Here is a 24,203-nt window from a genome sequence, read left to right on the forward strand (position 1 = left end):
TGCCTAATGAGGCATTACTCAGGAATTTTCAGTAGTATGTTATAGTGAGTGAGTAGGCTATGAGAGTGTTTGTTATAATGAGAGTTGACACTGTATTTTAAAATTTCTTTACCACCACCATCTGTTAAGACACTTCTCAGAATGGAGAGAGATTAAAAAGTCAAACAAAGTATACCTTTTTAACCTCTGCTGTTTGAACTGTGAAATAAAACAAATGTAAACAATCATTGGTGGTGGTTATAGTGTAATAATACGGCTTTGCATGTAAATAGTAGGACCGTAGGAAATCTGCCCCATTTATGTTAACATTTAACTTATTACACTATTAACAGTTCTGCTTCAAAGTAGAAGTAATCTGCTAGTTCCTGTGTAGGTCTCTGTCTAAAAAGGAGTAACACAAACAATTACACTAACGTGGATTTCCAGTAATGCTGCAGTAATTACTTAAAACTAGCTTAACTGGGTGTCTTGTAAGTGATAATGTATGATATTAATGTGAATGTTTATGATGCAGATAGTTAAAGTGGATGCGGAAGTGATGTTTTTTTGGTAGGATTTTTAGTGTGTGTGGGTGCGTGTGCGTATGTGTGTGTGTGTGGGTGGGTGCGTGCGTGCATATATTTATTTATTTTTTTGGTTGGGAAATTTTGCATCTTAATTTCCTCCCTGAGTTCATTTTAAAGGGAAGATTTTTTATTTTATTTTATAAATTGCAATTACACTATCATTGTTTGTACTTTTCAGTTTGATTTGGGAATATCAACTATTGTTATAACATGGCCACAACAGTATTGTTTTAACATTTCAAATGTCTCATCATGAGACATTTGAAATTTGATAAATTATGACCACTGCAAACATGCAGTTCGTTTGTGTACAAGTAACAAATGGATCCAATTAATGTGAAACTGAAACTACCTGGGGCTACATGCTTACCCACATAAGTCATCAGTACGAGGGTGGTCTGAAAAATTCTCGGCCTAACAATGAAAACACGGATTTATAATTTCAAAATTATTTTTATTTTTCAACATAATCTCCCTTAAGACTAATACATTTATTCCAGCGATGCTCCAGCACCATTATCCCATACCCATAGTGGTTCTCAGTAAGATCTGCAAAATACCCCTTTACAGATACAATCACCTCTTGATTCAAAGAAACTCGCTGACCAGCGAGGAAGAGTTTTAGCTTTGGGAAGAGATAGAAGTCAGAGGGAGCCAAATCTGGGGAATAGGGTGGATGTTATAACAATTCATAGTGCAGATTCCTTAATTTTTCCAATGCCAAAACACCTTTGTGGGCAGTTGGATTGTCCTGATGAAAGATGATTTTTTTCTTCTGCAAACCAGGTCTTTTCTCACGAATTTTTTTGTCCAGTCTGGTTAAAAGATCAGAATAATATTCCCTGGTTATTGTTTTACCCTTTTCAAGATAATTAATAAACAAAATGCCTTTAGCATCTCAAAACACCAATGCCATGACCTTTCCTGCTGATGGAACCGACTTTGTCTACTTTGGTGCTGAACAACCAGCTTCTGTCCACTGTTTTGACTGCTGTTTGGATTTTGGTGTGTAATGGTGAATCCAAGTCTCATCCATAGATGAGACTTGGATTCACTCTCATCATTCATAATTCTTAATGCAAAATGTATCCTACATGTTCTTTTGAAATGCCTATAGTCTCAGCAATTTCACGCACTTTGACTGGCCGGTCATCCAATACCATATTGTGCACTTGATCAATGATTTCTGGTGTTGTTACACTTTTTGGACATCCTTCACGTGGATCATCTTCAAGGCTGGTATGGCCACGTTTAAACTCGGCAACCCATTTCTTAATTGTCGAAAATGAAGGAGAAGAGTGCCCATAAACTTTTATGAACTTCGAATGAATTTCTTTTGCTGTTAAACCTTCTTTTACAAAGAATTTTATAACCACACGATAATTAATTTTATCCATTTCAAGGGATACAGACAACACTTTTGCTTCAGACAGCTGTATAAAGCAAACTACTTGATAGAATGCCTTGCAATTTCACATGGATGCTTATGACAGATGATCCAACTTAGGAAAAAAAAACTTGCCGATAGTGTTGCCATCTATGGTCGAGGCCGAGAACTATTCAGACACCATTGTAATATCATACCTGTTGTTACTTTATATCCATACAGCCAGCCCTCGGTTTACGGCAGTTCAATTTATGCCGATTCACAATAACGCCGGTTGCCTGCGCAAGCTTTCTTACTGTAGTGTGGTTGACTGAGAAACGACGCTAGCAGCACTCTAGTGTTTGAGTGTTTACCGAGCTACTACAACGTATATGTATGAATCCTAGTTTTAATGTTGAATCTATCTAGTCGTTCTATTTAATTTTTTTTACGTGCATACATATATAAATTGATAAAGTACGTAATTACATACCATGTTTGATAACAGAAGTGCAGAAAAATTAGCAGAACTTGGTGTTAAGAAGATGGAGGTGATTCGAGGAATGGAAGATGAGCAGACACATGCTAATGTCTGTAGAAGTATGAACTTATCTCCGTCGACTGTTACTACAATTATGAAAAATGCAGAATAAAACAGTATGTGCAACAATCTACGGCAGCACTAAATGCAAAACTAAGTTATAGCATGGACAAACTTCATGAAAAAAATTATTATCATTATCGTGCTTCGCTTCTTTAAAGAAAATGATTTGCCAGGCATTGCTTCTCTTGGATAATGCCCCTGGACATCCTCAAAACCTTGCTGAAGTAATAACACCATTGGATGTCAAGGTTGTTTACATGCCTCCAAACACACCATCGCTTTTGCAACTGATGGATCAGGGGTTATGTCAATCTTCAAAGTCTATTATCTCCGTATAACATTTATGGAAATGGTAAGAGTCTTGGACACTTCAGGAAAAACTATTAAAGACTATTGGCGGTCATTCGATATTTTGAAGGGCATTAACAACATCGAGGCAGCTTGGAACAATGTGTCAGCAAAGTGTTTAAAAGGAGCATGGCGAAATCTTTTTCCAGCATTTATGCATGACTTCAAGGAATTAAAGCAAGAGGAGAATATTATTGAAGACGTTACCAAGCTTGCGTGAGAGGTAGGATTGTATAATATTACAGGTGAAGATGTGACAGAAGTCTTAGAGAGCCATTATAAACCGCTTTCCAATGAAGACTTAAAAGAATTAGCCGAACAATTACGTCAACATCCAAAGAAGGAGAAAGAAAACAAAGAAGGTCCTCTGAGAGATACGAAAACGGCCGATTTCCAGCATATCCTTGCAAGCATAGAGATATTGACTGATGAACTCTGAGAAATGGACCACGATTGGGAATGGAGTGTGAATGTAAAAAGGAGTGTAATCACATCTATTCGACTTTACACTGAACTCCTTAAAGAAAGAAAAAGAAAATCTAGGCAGTTAACACTGGATACTTTTTTTTTAAAAAAATGCAGGTGATCCGAAACCAGGAACTTCAACATAGAAATATGTAATATCTTTTCAAAGTTTCATATTTTTTGTATATAATTTTGTTTTGTTTTTGTTATTAATAATTTATTTTAACAAATATATATATATATATGTATGTATATCAAAGTTTTAAATATAATAATGTTACACATACTTCATGTGCATATTTTTTGACTGCGTGGAACGTAACTTCATACCTCTCATTAAAATTGGGTTTGTTTTACGCTGATTCAGTTTACGGCCGTTTTTTCAGGAACGAAACTGAAGCATAAACCGAGGGGTAAACTGAAGCGTAAACCTGTATCTCATATTTTATTCACAGCTACCGTATTTTTCGGACAATAAGAAGCACCCCAAATTTATGAGACGATTTTTAGAAAAAAATATTTTATTATATAAAGTTATTTACAAATTCTTACTTAATTTTTATTTATTGTTACAATCATTTGTATTAGCAATATTCAGTTCATCTTCACTCTCGGTACTATCACTGGTCTCATTAATGTCACTGTTCGTATTACTTTCGTCTGAATTATTGTTGTCACTCCCTTCAAAAACTGCGTCATCTTCGGTACCAACCATCACATTACTTATCCCGCATTTCTTAAATGACTTTATAATCGCCTCTTCTTTCACAGCTTCCCATGGATTTTTCACCCAGGTACATACTTCTGAAATTGTTGGCCGTTTCATACGTACTGTTGCTGTAACATCGTGATTTGGCTTTGCCATCCATTTGTTCCACTCTTCCCGCATAAAATTTTTGAATGGTTTATTAACAAATCCATCCAAGAGTTGTAATTGACTTGTAAGGCCTCCAGAAATAACAGCTAATTCTGTATTTATTTCTTTTAGAAGCTTCTTGGTTGATTCTGTTTTATGCAGTCTGAATTGATCCCGCACTAACATCACATGCTTTTTTAAACAACGCACCTGGATGTTTTGCCAATATCTTTTGTATCCATAATTTCATTCCTGTTTCATCCATCCAGCCTTTATCTTGAACGTGGATAATAATGCCACGAGGAATTTCATCTCTCGGTAACGTTTTTCTCTTGAAGATTAACATGGGGGTGGGGGGGGGGGGTAGTTTTGTTCCATCCACGCTGGAGTTTTGTTGCGTGGATGGAACAAAACTCACTACACCGTAGCTAAAACTACAGTATAGTGAGTTTTTTCGTGCCCTGTTGTTTTGATCACTGTTGGTTTGGTGTGTTTTGAATCTACTATCTGATTTGAAGGAACATCAAAAGTTAGATGCACTTCATCCATGTTCTCAATTTGATTAAGCTCCATGTTAAATTTCCTTCTCACTGATATGACAAATCTATGGAATTCTATAATTTTAGCTTCAGTCAGTCGGCTTTTTTGGGCTAGAGTGGTTTTTGTATGCATGCATAACCCATGTCTTTTCATAAATCTAAAGCACCAAGACGGTGATCCGGTAAAATCTAAAATTCCATTGGCAGTTGCCCATTGTTTCACTTCAAAAATTATAAGTTTCATAGAAACAGGTATTCCCATGTTTCGATGATTTGTTACCTAATTTTTCATTTGTACTTTTAATTCTGGCCATTTTTCTAGGTGCGAACGGAATGTTTTTGTGTGTTTACATAGCAGTTTTAATTGTTCCTCTTGTTTTCTCCACTCGCAAATCATTTTTTTCTGTTGGTGGTGGACCAAAACATCTTTCTGCTGCTCTGTTTCCATATTGTTTTGCATAATTTATCACATTTAATTTAAAACTCACGTTATATGAGTCTTTTTTGTTTTACACTCATTTTTTGTAATTTTAAGATAAAAATTTTAACGCCTTATAAAAAATAATTTAAATGAACCGTACAAAAGCACATGTTTACACACTAATGAGTATTGATGCTCTAAATCACTGATTCACCCATGCAGTGAGATAATTTAGGTACCTACCTTAAGTGGCGTACTTACTAATTATATTAACATATTGCGCCAGTAATTGAGCTTCGGTACAGTGTAAAGATTCATATTTTAACGCTACCTTCGGACCATAAGACGCACCCCAATTTCAAGTCGATTTTTCTATGTAAAAAGGTGCGTCTTATGGTCCGAAAAATACGGTAATTCTTATAAGATGAGCATAGTTACACAGTTGCAATGACAAGCATGACCATCCAATAAAAGTACAGAAAACAAAATAGATTACTGTAAAGAGAGGTTCTTCTTCTTAGTATTATTATTCAGGTCTCCATGGAGTCAAAGGACTCATCGTGGGAGGTCCTTCCTAGAAAACACAGAGTCTATCATACCACTTGTTATTGACCATTCTTGTGATTCAACCATCCTCCATGCAAAGAAACCACTTCTCACTCTCTTGCTCACAGCTTCCTTTTGTAACTTCCAGGGATGGCCCCTTGTCTTTGCTCCTTCCCCCTGTTTCACCAAGCGAAAAAACTCCCAGCTGTCAATCTCGGAACTACTTCACAACAGTTTAAAAGTCTCAATCATATCACCTCTCCTTCTTCTAGCTACCAAGCTCTGCAGTCCCTCAGCAGATCCTCATAACTAACATTGTACAGTCCTGAGACCATTTTTGTCATCTGATTATGTCCCCTTTCCACGGTTAATTTATTCCCTTCAAATCCTGGGAACCAAAGTTGAGAAAATAGTCCAAGTGTGGTCTGATCAGGGCTTTATACAATGGAATGACAACTCTTTTATCTCTGCAGGTCAGCATCCTTCTCAGTATTGCAGCAATCCTCTGTGTCACCTTCACCACCTTTGCAATAAGTTCCCTGAATTTCAGGTTTCTATCAATCATCACCCCAGATCTCTTGTCTCCCCCCCCCATACTTCCTCCAACACAGCTCCTCCAACTGAGTATGCATGCTCCCATCGATGTATCCCAAACTTCAAGACTTTACATTTTGCTGCATTAAACCATTATTATTAGTAGAAGGGTTATTAGTAAACTATTACTAATAACCCTTCCCATATTCACATCATCTGCAAACAAACTGAGCCCTGTGGAAATCCACTTGTAACCTTCTGCTTATTGATATTGCCCCACCACACAGAACTCTCTGATACCTATCAGACAGCCAATCCTGAATCCAGTTGACTAACCTGACATTTAAACCCCATGTGCTGTAACTTAAATATCAGCTTATCATGTGGCACCCTGTCAAATGCTTTTGCAAAATCCAAAAAAAAATGGCAGTGTATGCCTTTTCTTCATCAACCGCTCTTGTCACTTTATTATAAAAGGCAATCATATTACTAAAGCAAGCGTGCCCCTTGACAAATCCATCTCGACTCCCGCAGATAACATTACCCTCATCTGTCCAACGATGTATACAGTCCCTCACTAATTTCTCCAAAACCTTAACAATTACAGATGACATACAAACTGGCTTATAATTAGACACTTCAGTCTGCTATCACCCATAGCAATGCCACTATCTTAGCTTCCTTCCATTCCTTGCATGCCTCAAGCATGAATCTCAGATCTTTCAGCACCCAATTTACACTGCCTCTCAAGTCATTCATGCCACCATCACAATCATCTCATCCACCCTTTCATCCCGCTTAATTTCCACAGCCACACTTTCTATTGTTCCTCCAGGAAAACACTCCTCTGGCATCCATCTTGCAGACCAGATCACTGAGTTTCCATACATCACACCTCTTACCACTCTGTTCCTTGATTGCTCACCTGCATCCCTCACTCTCTCTCTCTCTCCCCTCTACCACTTTCTCTTTCTGTGTTCCCCTACTTACCTGTCGTCTCTCTATCCCTGGTTCCAGCACTTCCTTGCATCCATCTCATTCCCTCCCTCCTACTGTTTCTATTCTCTCCTCTTCTATCATTCCCATAACTCTCTCTCATTCCCTCTCTTCTACTGTTTCTATTTTCTCCTCTTCTATCATTCCCATAACTCTCTCTCACTCCTACTCTGATTCAGCATTCATCTCTTTCATTCACTTAATCTCATCTTTCACATTTCTCAACTCATTCCCGAGACATTCCACCTCCTCTTTCAGCTCATCTCTCTCTGTCTCTCTGCAAGTTAGCCATTCTTGCTCGCCATTCATCCTCCCAATTAAGACCATCTCCGAAAACTTCACAATTATTCAAACTTTCCACACTCCCCACTCTTATTTTTTTATTTATATTTTGCTCATTATTCTCACCCTCTATCACACTACTCATCTCTCTAGTTAATATTCTCCCACCTCTGATGCAATGCTGCAGAGGTCATTTATGGTAATCTTTAACTCACAAAGTTCTTCCCATTTCCTACATAAGTTTATTTATTGTCTAACAGTTCCACATTGTCAAGAAAAACACTATATCAAAAAAAAAAAAAAAAAGCATTCAGAAACCCATTCGGTTTATTAAAAATTATGACAATCACTGCAATTCACCTAAGACTAAGGTTTAGGTGAATTGATGTCCCACCATGGTATGAAACATTTGCCTTCCTAATCTGTCCTTACATATTTCATTTAAGTGACGATACCACCTTAGATTAGATTTGATCATACATCATTCAGGAATATGTGAACAGAATGTGTAGTGTATAACACTACCTATCAAGTTCCTTTCGAATATCTTCAATTTTAATAATTCTACCAGTGGTGCAACCTGTTCACACTTAATTTTTCTCAGAACTTTTTCAAGTCTGTTATCTCTAGTCACTGATTAACTGTTTTATATCAAACCCAACTCTCAGATCAATAATAATAATAATAATTATTATTATTATTATTATTAAGAGAGACCTCCAGGGAGTCAAAGACTCATCGAGGGAGGTCACATGCCACACACACACACACACACACACACACACACACACACACACACACACACACCAGCTATCATACTTATTCTTGAATTCATTCATACTACTTGCACTCACAACATCCACTGGCAATCCATTCCAATCATGCACCGCCCTATGAAAGAAAAATCTAGTCCTCACCCGCTTCAAAGTAGCCTACATTCTCAGCTTCTAAGGATGCCATCTAGTCCTTTCCCCACCCTCCATAAACTGAAAAATTTCATCAATTGAAATCCTGCATGACTCTTTCAGAAGTTTGTAAGTCTCAATCATATCTCCCCTCTTTCTCCTGTTTGCTAGTATCTGCAATCTACAAATTCTCAATCTGTCTTCATAATCAGCATTCCACAATCCTGATATAATTTTTAACACTCTCCTTTGTACTCTCTCTGCTGTTTTCATATTTCAAACTGTTTCCATATTTAATTTGCTATCTTTACTAAAAATTGTGCCTAAACATCTTTATGTATTATACTTGAAATATTTTTTACTTGTTTAAGTTTTCCATTCAGAATACTGCTACTGTTTTTCAATTTAGGTAATGATTCTTGAACATTTGTACTGAATCTGCAAATGTTCAAATCTTCTGCATAAAATAAAGAACCGAGTTTTATGCCACTTTCCTTTATGGCACAATCTGTATAGATGATGAATAACAGTGGAGATAGCATGTATCATTGTCCCTTGGCTTACACCTGATTTTACATAATTTCTTTTTCTTTTATATCCTTCAATTACAGTAATCTACTATTTATCCAACTATTGAAACAACAACCTTTCAATTAACTGATCAAACGTGTGTCAACTGACTTATAAAAAGTATCATCTCTTCACAAGTGTGGTTGCTTACACTACATTAAGAACACTCAACAGGAAAGTTTCTTCAATTCTCACAGTCAGTTTCATTTCTCCTTTTATACATGGGCACTATTATAAAGGCTATGCTCCAGTCTTCCAGAAGTATGATTTCTAAATTATAATGTGTACCCACTGAGGGAGTCTTTTAACATCAAAGACAGATAACTTGGAGTAGACTTCCACACACCTTGTAAGGGATGCAGGGAAATGACAAGGACTTCTGACCCAATGTCCAATCTTTACCTTCATGTAACTAGGCATCCACCTAGATAATGAACAAATAGAATCAGCTGATAACAGCTAACCAAACTGTACACTATAATTAATATATGAGCACGTAAATACAAGAAAGATATTTAATTAGCCAAATATTTCGGTCTGAAAGTTGCAGACCATCTTCAGTGGCACTACAAGAACAGTTTTAAAAAATACAGGGTGGAATACTAACAATAGATCATTTAAAAATAGAATGTACACTACATTGGCTTAAATTACATATTGCCAAATTATGTTAATATTCTTCTTATATTATGTTATTCGTCTCTTTTTATTTTTAAAGCAGTTTTATAAACATTGGAAGTTGGTTCTGAGCAAGTTTTCATGTGTGCCTTAGGTGAGATTCAAACCAATAGAATTTGTTGCAAAGAAGCAGTGGCACCTTTATCAACTGAGACAAGCAAAATAATAAATTTTTTATTGGCTCCACACAGAAAATAAATAAAATTTCTTCAATTTAAGAGAAACAATATAGAAAATGGAGAAATATGTCTATTTCTCTATATCTGCAAACTTTATTTAAAAAGATTCACAAAAAGACACATTCAATTTTACTCAACATATAATCAACATTATACTTATCATTGGTGTTAAATTTTCAAAAACATCTTGCTTGGTGGATAGTCATGATGGGAAATAATCCTTTATATTTAAGCAATGAAATATATTGCATATAAGACAATTTTTAAATGCACTACAAAACAATGAGATTTGTTAAAGACAGCATCATAAACAATACAATACTATTAAAAATAAAAATGACTGCTAATAATGGAGAGCTATAAAGTCATTTTACCTGTGATTCTTCCATGTTATTTGAAGCTCCTTGAATTTTTTCACATTCAATGACCTAAAAATATCAAACTTTAGTTCATTTTTGACTCATAAAGCATTTTAAAAAATTTAAAAAAAAAAAAAACTTTAAATCTCCACTGATTAACGGTGTTCAAAATTCTTCCACAATAGCATTATTCTTAGTCATCAGAAAAACAACAAAACAATGGTGTGGAAAGGCTGATGTGTTAGTCACACATGTTGATTAGATTTTAATGGTATAGATACAAACACAGATTGATAAGAAAATAACTATTTTTTTTATTAACTATTTAAGTTAATAAAATATCTATTTATTAACTTAAACGCTAATATTTCGCTGGTATTATATCCAGCATCTTCAGAGCATACAAACAAAGTTTGTTACAGTAGCGAAACAACTGCAATCCGGTGTAACAGTGGGACTAGTATGAGTAATTGTAGCGTGCAACACAAAGACTAAAGACCTTATTAGGCACCATCTAAGTTAAAAAAAAAAAACAGATACTAATTTGGTCTTAGGATGACTGTCTCCCAAATCTTTGGCAGATTTATACAGCCATAATTGCTGAGGTTTGGAGTATGTTTCAGGGCTTCTGTTGATTCCAGGAACAACCTCTCTGACTTGTAAGAGCTTCTGTGCAGTACTTTTGTTTCTTTCCAATTGATCCTGTGTGCAGGGGTATCCAAAGCATGATCTGCCAGACCTTACTTGCCATAACGAAAGTGCTGGATGTATTTTTTGTGTTCACCGAGGCAGATGTGGACATCCGCCTCAGTGAACACAAAAAATATATCCTGTCTTTTTTCCTGTCTGTCCATAGTAGGCTCAATGGCATGAACAGGGCACTTCATAGACACCTGGATGCGATAAAGGAGAGGATCTGTCCTTAGGTGAACGGATGAGAGTTGCCAATTTCACATAAGATTTAAATGCAGTACATAGTTGGTGTTTGTTAAGCACCCTAGATATCTTTTCAGATGTGCCTTTCAGATGTATCTTTTCAGAATGGGGGGGGGGTGCCAGTTCAATGCAGCAAAATGTAAGGTCTTGAGGTTTGGGAAACATCGATGGGACACTGCATACTCTATGGGAGGAGTTATACTGGAGGAAGTAGGAGAGACAAGAGATCTGGGGGTTGATGATTGATAGAAACCTGAAATTTAGGGGACATATTGCAAAGGTGGTGAAGATAACACACAGGATTGCTGCAATAATGAGGACACTGACCTGCAGAGATAAAAGAGTTATCATTCCGTTGTATAAGACCCTGATCAGGCCACACTTGGACTATTATTCTCAGATTTGGTCCACAGCATCTGAAGGGGATAAATTAACTGCGGAAAGGATACAAAGACGAATGACAAAGATGGTTTCAGGACTGTACAGGGATAGTTATGAGGATCGGCTGAGGGAATGGTGACTGCAGAGTTTGGTGGATAGAAGAAGGAGAGGTGATATGATCGAGACTTTTAAACTGTTAAGAGGTGGTTACAGGGTTGACACTGGGGAGTTCTTTTGCTTGGTTGAACAGCAGGAAGGAGTGATGACAAAAGGCCATCCCTGGAAGTTACGAAAGGAAACTGTGAGAAAGAGGGTAAGGAGTGGTTTCTTTTCATGGAGGGTGGTTGAACAGTGGAATGCACACTGCCTGATGGAGTGGTGGGAGCGAGAACTGTCAATGAGTTTAAAGAGTGGTATGATAGACTTGGTGTTTCTTAGGGGGAACCTCCCCTCGATGAGTCTTGACAGACTTTATGTTCTTAGGAAGAACTCCCACGATGAGTCTTTTGACTCCATGGAGGCCTGAATAATAATAATAATAATAATATTCAGATTTTAAAGAAGCCATGTTACTTGGATGTGATAAGTCTGGTGGGCCTAACATGGAATGAGAATATACATACATACACACCTACGTACATTCATAAAAACACACACACACACACAGTTGCTTAAGAATCAATGCTTCATAACTAGGAGGATGATTCTGTGCAGATGATAAAAGATATTATTATTATTACGGGCGACTACAAGTCCTTAGACTCGTTGAGGTAGGCCCTAAACATCATGTCCACACAACTATACAACATTCTCACAGTATCTATCATACCTTGCCTTGAACTCACTCACCGTCATACCACCCACAACAGACTCTGGCAGCTTATTCCACTCCTTTACTACTCTAAAAGTAAAGAACCCAGCTTAACACCCTTCCTAGCCACACTCTTGCCCAGCTTCCATAGGTGTCCCTTGTTCTCCCACCACCAGTCCTGATCTCAAACATATGCATTAATCCTATAGAAACCCTTTAGCAATTTGAATGTCTTAATCATATCTCCCCTCTTCCGCCTATCAACCAATTTCTGCAACCCACAAATCCTCAACCTGTTCTCATAAGGTTCATTCCATAGACCTCTATCATCTTGGTCACTCGCCTCCGGATCCTCTCCACCTCCTCTCCATCAAGAAAAAACCTTGGTGACCAAATCTGGGCACAGTAGTTGAGGTGAGGTCTTATCAAGGCTCGGTACAGAGGTACAATAACTTGCTTGTCTCTGCTCATCAAAATATTTTTCAACAACCAAGTGAGTTGATGAGCTGATTTAGCCACTTTTGCAATGTGCCCCATAAACTTCATCTCCCTATCCACCAACACTCCCAAGTCCCTGGCCTCATCAATCTCCAGGGGTACAGTTCCACCAATGTGGTATACTGCTGCTAATCTTTTCACCCCAAAATGCATAACCTTACATTTTGTCACATTAAATTGACATCCATTCTCCTTAGCCCAAAACTCCAATCTATCCAAGTCTTCCTGCAAGATTTTGACATCTTCTGCATTCACTATTGCCCTACCTAACTTTGCATCATCAGTGAACAAATGAACTGTTCCTCTTAGATCCTTTCCTATATCGTTAATGAACATATACAGCAGTGGTTCAAGAACAGAACCCTGAGGCACACCACTAATCACTGGCCGTCTTTTGGACTCTACTCCTGAATAAACTACTCTCTGATATCTCTCCATCAACCACCCACCTATTCATCTCACCAACCCTATATCCATTCTCATATGTTGTAGTTTACGGATTAGAAATCCATGCGGTATCCTGTCAAATGCCTTAGCCAGGTCTAGCAGTATCACTGTAAACCCATTACCCTTATCCAGTTCAGCCGTCACTGTGTTATAAAACTTGAGCAAGTTACTGAGGCATGATCTACCCTTCACAAAGCCATGCTGTCCCCCCGTACAGTATCTCATTTTCATCAATCCATTCCTGTATTTTTCCCTTGACTACTTTCTCCAAGACCTTGACAATGACTCCTGATATGCTGATCAGTCAGTAATTTGCAACAGTAGTCTTGGATCCTCCTTTATGCAGTGGAACTATTTTCCCCTCTTTCCACACCTTCGGGACTACACCAGACCCGAGACTCAGATTAAACAACATGGTCAAGGGCTTAGCTGCTTCACATAAGACCCGTGCCGGTATACCATCCAATCTCACAGATGTATTCACATTAAGGTTCTGTAATAGACTATTCACCTCCACTTCATTCATCACAATTCCCGTATAAACTAATGGTTCCTACATTTTTTCAATGTCACCACCTAGATGATATACTCTTGCAAAGTGCTTGCTCAGTAATTCCATTATATAGACTGATTCAGTGACCTCCTTACCATCGTCATTCCTTAAAATCATTCTGCCGTGTACTGTTTTTTTTTTTTTTTTTTGCTTGCAGCATATTGAAAGAACTGTTTGGGATTCTCTTTAGCTTGCATAGCTAGTTTCCTTTCATAATCCGCTTTTGCTTTTTTTACCAAACTCGTTACCCTTCTGGCGTGTGCTTTATACCGTTCGTGTGCCTGCAGGTCACCTTTCTCTTTAAATTCCCTCCACAGTTGTTTCTTTTTTTGCAGCTCAAGCTTAACAGTGTTATTCATCTATTTAACCCCTACTTGTTTTACTATTCGGACCCTAGGTATATAATCAGCCATAACCTCCTGTAAATGCTCCTTGACCACTTCCCATGCTCTATCGACATCCAATCCAACATGCAGTTTTACATTGCATGGCACTGATCCAATCAATCTCCTAAGCTTGTCATACTTGCCAGCATGGTAATTCCACATATACCCTGTCTTAATCGAAAATTCCACACCTTTAGCCACCTCCCAGGTCAAGACCTTATGATCACTCTCACCAACAGGTGGCAACATGGTCATATTCATTACAGTCAAATTCTCAGATGCTATTACCAGGTCAAGCACTCTCAAACCCCTAGTATTTTCAATTACATGCTGTCTCAAATAGTTATCCCTTAATAATTGAATAAAATCCATTTCCTTCCTCACATGTGTCCTCTCCTCCTTCCAATCAATGTTACCATAGTTGAAATTCCCCATAATAATTACCCTCCTTCCACTCATTTCATCAATTTGTTTATGCATACTATCTCCACCATCTATTCTATCACCTGGTCTATAGCACCCAACTATATATTTTGTTCTGCCAGTCTCAATCTCATACCAAATAGCCACAAATGAGCTCTTTTCACTATCCAGCAATACAACTTCAATTCTCATTGGCTGCAGTTCATCAGCTATCATCAATAACACTTCTCCCCCCATTTTATTCTCTCTGTCCCTCCTAAACACACTATAACCTACACATTCTATCCCACTAACTATATATCATCTTCTGTCAGCCATGTTTCATTAATGCCAATAACCTGTGGCCTAGGAAGAGCCAATCAAGACCAAAAATTCTTCCTTCTTGTTCCTGATATTCCTGGCATTAGTATACATGAAATGCAGAGGTCCCTTTGTCCCATCCCTTATCTTGATGCGTTATTCTAACTATCCCATTCCGATTTCTTGTCCTTAGTACTGGCTCGGGTACATTATATACATTCTTACACTCAACTGTCTCACTGATGTCCACATATCCACTTCCCCTCCCCCTCCTTGGTAGTTCTAGTTTCCCTGGTTCTGCACATCCATTTTCACTTCATTCAGCAACACGTTTTCCAGTCTCCACAAACCAAATCCATTCAAACACAGGCCATCCATCTTGTATAAATCCTTTCGCCCATCAAACTCATTCCACATGTCCACGAATTCCACACCACACCGTCTGCATAATCTGCGCATAAAGTCATTTGCAATTATGGCCCTCCTAAACTCCTCTCTGTCATACTGTGGCAACAGACTCACCATCATAACTCTGTCACTCTTTTCTTTCGCTACCTTTAACAATACTTTAAAGCCCTAATATGGTGAAGCAATAGAGTTTCTGACATAGCATCCTTGTTACCTTCCTGTGACATGTCCTGTTATTACTGAGAATCAAACTAAAAAAACACAGATGAGCTAAAAATTTGGGACTTAGTTGAGCAAACTGTATTCTGCATTCACTAAAACTACATATACATTGTGATGGTATGGCATAATCAATTAGTGTGCCAGGTGGGGCATTGCCCAGTTATATCCTCCCACTGTTTCTTCAATGAAAAGTCAATATCAAGGAAGTTGAAGGTTACAAGTGGGGTTCCACAAGGCTCAATACTGGGACCTGTATTTTTCAACCTTTATATCAATGATTCAATGGACTGCAAGGGGACATTCGGTTGTTTGCGGATGTTATGAAGCTTGGAAGGGTTATCAGTAATAGTGCAGATATGGTAGCTCTGCAAGAGGATTTGAATAAACTAGACAGATGGGCAAATGAATATGGGTGTTGGTTCAATGCAGCAAAATGTCAAGTCTTGAGGTTTGGGATCCATCGATGGGAGGATGCATACTCGATTGGAAGAGCTGTACTGGAGGAGGTAGGGGAGACAAGAGATCTGGGGGTGATGAGTGACAGAAAACTGAAATTCAGGGAGCATATTGCAAAGGTGGTGAGGGTAACTCAGAGGATTGCTGCAATACTGAGAAGGATGCTGACCTGCAGAGATAAAAGAGTTATCATTCCTTTGGATAAGACCCTGATCAGACCACACTTAGACTATTGTTCTCAGATTTGGTCCCCAGGATTTGAAGGGGATAAATTGACTGTGGAAAGGATATAGAGGAGGATAACAAAGATGGTTTCAGGACTATACAATATGAGTTATGAGGATCGACTGAGGGAATGTGGACTGCAGAGTTTAGTGGATAGAAGAAGGAGAGGTGATATGATTGAGACTCTTAAACTGTTGAGAGGCAGTTACAGGGTAAACATTGAAGAGTTCTTTCACTTGGTGGAACGTTGGGAAGGAGCGATGACAAGGGGCCATCCCTGGAAGTTACGAAAGGAGGCTGTGTGCAAGAGGGTGGTTGAACCTTGGAATGCATTGCCTGAGAGAGTGGTTGGAGCAGGAACAGTCAATGAGTTCCACAATATGAGGGGTATGATAAACTTTGTGTTTCCTAAATATGACCTCCCACGATGAGTCTTTTGACTCTATGGAGGCCTGGATAATAATAATAATACTTTTGCAATTTAGAATGCTCTTCCTCTAAGTTGCAGTTATTTCTTTCCAAATTAAACGCACTTCACCCCAGGATTCAATTCACCTTAGGAGAAGTAGTAAATAACCAGAATTAAAATAATAACTATAAAGGTCAGGTAAATTTCCTAACTTATTTACTGTTATTTAAGTTATCTTACATTAGCTACTTAGGTGGTGCTTTTTAGAATTATCTGTTAATGTTTAATTCCAAAATTTGATCTTGTGCTGATGATGCCTATGATACTTAGGCAAAAATTATATGCTAATCAAGTATTTTATGTGAGTATTCCTCCTCTTATAATTCTTTTCAATATGCCAACTTATGATACAAGGTATTTCATTATTGTAACAAGTAAATAACCAATTAGCCTGTTTAGACCTTCTAATGTTTTGTCAGCCAGATGGCAACTTACATTTTCAGTTTTTTGGAAGATTCATTCTTTAGGTTCATTCTTTAGGTTCTTCAGATGAACTTTTACATAAAGAATTATGACATATTAAATCCTCCTTTTTTATCAAATGATTTTAAGGATTCTTTCATCAAAAAAGCTTTTAACAGTTATGACATCCCTACCCCTTCCAATACATAAGAAATAACTTGAATTCCTATCTCTTATATGCAAGACATTTCTGAACGCATAGCAAAAGTTTTAAAAATACTGAATATTTTTTGCCTTTTGTCCCATCAGAAAAATCTCCACCTTTCTCACTTCTCCTAAGGACAACTCTTCCATCTCTAGGTTTTCCAGGCATCTATCAGATTCCTTGCTCTACAACTTTTCAATAGTATTAGTGCATAATACATTGCTTCCATATATGTTCTCTTCAACATCCCACATGAGAGTGGAAGAATGAAAGGAGAACAAATTGTAAGATCAACTGCAGAATATGAGTGGGTAGGCATATGGAAGAAAGTATTGAGTCTATAATTCAAAAGGGAGCGGTCACTATTCCCAAGGATTTGTTCAATGATACGACCTTGTCTATTTGTGCTGGCACTAACCCCACAGAGTATTGTGACCATTAAAGCCACCCATAAGAAGCATGGGGTCAGGAAGTTGCAAGATCAATTTCATTAAGATCGATTTCATTTAACTCTGCACTCAGTGGTAAATCAACTGAACATACTGAAATAAGAAATCCCACAGGTAGGCAAATCGCTACTGCTTCCTGAACAGTATTAAGCTGGACCTGATGGAAGGGAGTATGACTGCTCACAAGGAATAGCTACTCCTTCACGAGCAGGACCATCTCTAGTTCTGTCCTTGCATACCACAGTGAAATACCTTAAGGGAGGGTCCTCATTGGGTTTTAAGTATGTTTACTGTAGACAGAGAAACACAAACTTTTTTTTCTACAGCAAAATCTTGATATCACCGATATTCTGGCAAAACCCACAACTGTTGGTTGTGGGTTTTGGCAAAATATCAAAGGCAAAACCCGCAAAACCCAAAACTACTGTTTTGGCTTTATAGACTTGTCTGGTTTTCGGAAGGTTGATGGCTTACCTTTGTCAGGCTTATATTTATCACTTGTTTTTGGGAAGTATGGAAGGTCAGTATCCATCTCTTCCTCTGGTAAAATATTCAATACATATGATGTGTCAGGGATCAGTTGGCAAGTTTACTTCACTTTCAGTGCATACCAAAGTATCCATTTTTTTCTGTGGGGTGTCTGGTGGTTTATCTTTAAGTAAGATCCTTGCCAAAATTTTTTGAAAAGTAGGATCTCGTTGAATGAAGCTATTTTTGGAGTTTTTTCTGGAGTAAAACCCATAGGTCATTGACTGATGCGCTCAAGAGAGAAGCACTCATGAGCATAAAGTTCAAGAATGGTGAAATTATCAAATTGTGGAATAGACATGTGTTTGAGATACTGTTGACATTTTCTTTGCTGTCACCTTCTCAGCATAAGAGGTTCTCAGAACAGGTGTAGTAGTGGCCAACTTCCTTTTTGTATCCTGATACCATATATTTTGTTCTATTTTAAATTTTTCTATTTCTTTTCCATCTTTCCACCTCTGGAATGAACGGGAGTAAGCTGGGTGATTTCTCTGACAGTCTGACATGTTTAGCTTTCTTTGCAGAGCAAGATTTGTTATCATGCTTTTTACTGCCATACTGAGTGCAAATAGAGCCACAGTAGGCAGTTTGGGCATGCCAGTATTTCTGACATTTAAAGCATCTTAGTGGATTATGGATGTACAGTCTAACAGGACAATTGAGATACCCTGCTTTTACAGATGTTGGAGACTTAGGTGTATCAAAAGTAAGGATGATGTTCCTGGTTGGAACCAGGTGATCATCCCTATGTATTAGGATGAGCCTCATACCTGTCACTCCCTGATCTTTAAGCTCTGAACATATCTCTCTTCATCATGAACATCAAGAAGATCCTATTCTGATATCACTCCTCTACAAGAATTGAGTGTTTTATGAGGTGTTACTGCGATTGTTATTCCACCCACTAATGTTACTCTCAGCAGTTTCATGTTGTTTCCCCAAGGAAGGAAAATCTTTTTTTGGAAAATCATGTCTATCTATCTAAACCCTTTCGACCGTGAGGGTATGTAAGTTCTTTTCACTTAAGCTTTGATATCATCCAGGTCTACCTACTCACTGATGAGACCTCAAAAAAGGTTGAAACCAATCTGGGTAGTGACCTCTCCTCATAATGTAAGGCAGTATTACATCTCCTAGGAGTTGTGTTTTACATTATGATAAAATATTAAGGATAGTGAGGGAGCTTGCTCCACCTTTGCTTCGAGTTGCCTTGGTGTTGTACTACCAGGTGTTCACTTATGCTTGGATTCGCCGATAGTTCTTCGGCATGAAACTCTTAGATTGTAGTTTTCGATCTCAGAGTTTCGCATACTGGCTGTAAAATATTAAGGGATTTTTATCCCCTTAATTTAGATAAATACACTGCTAATAAAATCAGTTCTCATACAGCTGTTCCTATTTTTGGACAAGTTAAGATACATAAACCTGGCTACCTCACAATTTCATAAACAGCTCCCTTATCCAAATTCATCTTGCTATTACTAAAATCATTACTAAAATATTCAAAATTTATTATAAAAAATACCCATCAACTCTTTCAACATACCAAACAAATCGCAATTTCACTCATTAACCCTTTAACTGCTGATTTTATATTCTACTGACATTGTCCCATGTGCTGAATTAATTTTGCAAAAAATTTATAAATAAAATTCTTACTGAAGTAAGAAGTCCGGACAGCATCATACATTCTTGATATACACTTGTTCACTCACAAAAATGGTAATAATAGTGTTTTATAAAATTTGCATAATCAAGGGGTGTCCACTTGATTATGCAAATTATACACATTAATTTATGTAGAAATTAATTAAAATATATAAAGAGCACTATTATTTACAACACAATTATAACTAAGTCTACCAAGTACCAGGATATGAAAATCCTAAAAATTTAGCATGGAATGGTATTTTTCAAAACAGGGCTGTACACAGAGTCCAACATCACATTTGGTGCACATATACCGGCTCTCACGACGCTTCTTCTTCTGCTCAAGAAGAAGAAGTGTCTTACTGATGATCCTTTGATCATCAGTAAGATAATGCGGATATTTACTGATAGACGCCATATAGTGACATCCCTGAAATCCTGCAGTCACATGGTTTATGCATCGTGCTGCATATGATTAGTTGCACCAGTTCAAAGTTTTCTCTTTAGATGTCAAACAAGGACAGAAACCCAAGTCAAATAAACTTCAATTGGTTGGCAATAGATGGAGGAACCTACATATGAAGTTTGAATAACTTATGACGATTCTTTATCATCATCAAATTCCTGCCATGTACCCTCATAAAGTGTAATGATGTAAAATTTACATCATTACTAAGTTCTATCAACAATTTTCCTCCAAAATCAGTCTATTACTTGTCAAGACTCCAACATTATCAGATCTTATATTTCTATCATCTAAGACACTTTGTACCGTATCAATCCACTTATATCTCGGTCTTCCTCTGGGTCATTTCCCTGCCAAATTGGCAGAGAACACTTCTTTTGCTAATCCTTCCTCGCCCATTCTGTTTAAGTGACCATACCACCTGAGATTAGCACTGCTAACCACCACAAGTTCTTTCCTAATAACCTCATTTTTAATATGATATTTCCATTGATGCCATCAGGACTCTCATATCTGTGGTCTCTAGTCTTTGGTCAAGTGTTTTACTTCTGACTCAGCTCTCAAATCCATAAGTTAAAACAGGTTTGAACACTGCCTTGTATACAGCTAATTTAGTGTTCCAACTAATTTCTTTCTTATTCCATATGAATTTATTCAATTGACTTCCTACCATACCAGCTTTGTTGATTCTGTTGTTTATTTCCATATTTAATTTACCATCTTCACTAAAAATCGTGTTTAAGTAGCTGAAATGTTTTACTTGTTCCACAGGTTTTCTGTTCACAACGCAGTTGACATTTTCAACGATTCTGCATATTTTCATTGTCTTTGTCTTTTTATTGCTGACCTTCATACCTATCTATTACAATAGTTATTCAATTTGGTCAGGGAATCTTGCAGACTTGTAGCAGATTTATTTAGAAGTATAATATCATCTGCATAAAGCAAAGAGCTGATATTAACATCTCCAATTTTGATATCATGTTTAATAACACTTTCCTTCATAATGTGATCCATATAGATAATGAATAACAGAGGGATAATGTACATCCTTGTCTCACCAGATTTAACATTAAACCATCCTCCTGTACTTCCTTCAGTTCTAACTGCTGACTTACAACTCAAATAAAGACCAAGTATTGCTTGATATAATGCCCCATTGACACCATATAACTGTAGCGTATTGAATAGCTTCTCTCTTGGCACCTTGTCATATGCCTTTTCCTGAATGACAAAACTTAAATACAGATCTTTGTTATATTCCCATGATTTTTCAACTATTTGTCATAAAGTGAAGATCTGATCCTGATAGCCTCTATTTGGCCTGAATCTAGCTTGTTCTTCTCCAAGCTTTTCTTCCACAATTCTTCTCAACCGTTTCTCAAGTATACTTGCATAGATGTTGCCAGGAACACTCATTAGGGAAATACCACTGTAATTCTCACATTCAATTTTATTTCCCTTTTTATATATGGGTACTATATGAGCTTTACTCCAATCATCCGGAATTAGTCCCTCTGAACTATGCAGTGCAGCCACTGTAAGACTTTTTATACCACCATACTTCAGCATTTCTGGTTGAATATCATCTGCTCCTGCTGCCTTTCCACATTTCAAACCTTTGATGGCTTTTTCTATTTCAAGTATGGATATGTTTTCCTGACTGTATGCCTGCTGAGTGTTTTTTTACCACTGTGCTATCACTGCTTGTTTCATTTAGTAATTTTTCCATACGCCAAGGATATCTTTATCTCCCGTTTTCATGTCACCTTTATCATCTCTAACTTCTTTTACAGCACTCTTTCCTCCATTTCTAAGCTTCTTCAACAACCTCAAGAATATTTTGCCACCTTCTTGATATTTATTTTCTATGTTCTTGCCAAAGTCCTGCTATGACTTTTGTTTAGCCAGTTTTCTATGCAGTGTTTGGCTTTCTTACATTTGTCTCTGTATTCTTTAAGAGCACAAGCTGACTTATTTGCCAGGAACTTTTGATATGCTTCTTTTCCTTCACTGTCTCTTTAACTTCCTGTGTCCACCATGGAGTTCTGATTTTTCTATCCTTGCAGACAACCTCACCACATGCCTCTCTGGCTGAATCAATCAGGGTTTTCTTCAAGGCTTGCCACTGAATCTCCAAGATTTGGTTCCTGTTCTCAAACTCTTTCATTTTTTCTTCAATAATCTTTGTATATTTTAGTCTACAGTTCACATCTGAGAGCTGCTCAACTTTTATTCGATTTAAAACTTTCTTAAATGTTATTCTTTTCGATATGAAATTCAATTTTATCCTACTCAAGACTAAATGGTGATCACTTCCAATTTCAAATCCTCTGTACACTCTGGTGTCCTGCACCAGGGAGAAAACATCACTATCAACAATAATATAGTCAATGAGACTTTTCTTATTCTTTGCCTCTTATCTCCATGTGAATTTGTGCACATTTTTAAGTTGGAACATGGTGTTAGTAATAACCAGTCCATGTCCTGAGCAGAAATCCAACAAGTATTTGCCATTATTATTAGCTTTGCTCTTTTCTCCAAATTTTCCCAAAATATTTTTGTATGTCTGACAATCATTTCCTACTTTGCTATTTAGATCTCCAACAAGGACCACCTTTTCCTTTTTCATTGTGTCAGTTGCTTCTTTTGATGATTCTTTCCATACTAAAAAATTGTCTGAATATGGGAGGCGTGCCAAACGCACATACACGGGCGCAGCAAAGCAAGCGTGTATTTCTGAGCCCATAATAATATACGTTCTCAGCAGTCAAAGGGTTAATATTCTCTTTTCTTTGGATGCCTCTCCTCTATATACTAATCAATGCTGATATGCCCAAAACCCAATATTGTCCCCACACTGCTTATAAATGACCAGACCCTACTGGAGCACATACAAAATTATCTCTTACTGGCATCTCTCTAATAATACTAATAATGTCAGTTAGTTTCTTTAAATAGAATGACCACTATTACAAACAAATTTTCAGTCTTCCAATGGGTCAAAACATTAATAGTATATTCGCTGACCTTCATCTTGCTTATGTGTTAATACAATTTCTATCCTTCTCTCTAACCAAAAAACTTATTTTATTAAAACCCCTCACTTCTATGGTCTGCTAAAGATTCACAAGGAAGGCATTCATCTTCATCCAACTGATGACTGTATAGATTCTCCGACATGATCATGTTGGTAATTCTTTCTCTTTCATAAAAAAATTCTGCCAGTTTTCTGGATAAATTGAAAAAATTTCCAACAGCCTAACAATTTAATGGTAAGTTTCAATATTGAATAACTTGTCACTAACCTAACACTAAAAGACACACTTCATTTGTTCTCACAAGCCTTTCCACCAGATACAGTGAAATTATTTGACTTCGTCATTCGCTCTGGTTATTTTCTTTGTCAAAACAGAATCTAAAGGCAAGATGAAAGAACCACCATGGGAAGTCTGCTCTCTCTCTCTCTCTCTCTCTCTATTGCTCTTGCCAACTTCTACTTGGAACATTTAAAAGACACTCTCTTCTCATTCATACACCCACAACTTTTGTTTTGGCTACATTATATAGATGACAGTTTTACGATCTGGCCCCATAACAAAGATACACATTACCGGCCTTTCTAGTAAGTAAGCATAAACAATCTGCATCCACAAATTAATTTTACAATAGAAATAGAAAAAAAGAAAAATTATCCTTCTTATATATCCTACTCTTCAACCCAGCATCAGGTGAATTAATCACTTCCATTTATCAAAAGCCTATGTCATCTGA

The 24,203-nt window shown here is 37.2% G+C and overlaps 1 protein-coding gene across 1 annotated transcript in view; it reads right to left on the bottom strand.

Annotated features, from left to right (window-relative positions):
* The window catches only part of LOC150103022 (uncharacterized), a 435,119-nt gene that overhangs the window by 206,767 nt on the left and 204,149 nt on the right, over positions 1-24,203 (bottom strand). Inside the window, exon 12 of the mRNA XM_090398054.1 lies at positions 10,230-10,283. Coding sequence (XP_090254180.1) covers positions 10,230-10,283 — 54 coding nt within the window. The remainder of the gene's footprint in view (positions 1-10,229; positions 10,284-24,203) is intronic.

Source organism: Typopeltis vanoorti, chromosome 9, assembly GCF_054136105.1.
Source record: "Typopeltis vanoorti isolate ZY-2024b chromosome 9, IOZ_Tvanoo_1.0, whole genome shotgun sequence".
NCBI classification, from domain to species: domain Eukaryota; kingdom Metazoa; phylum Arthropoda; class Arachnida; order Uropygi; family Thelyphonidae; genus Typopeltis; species Typopeltis vanoorti.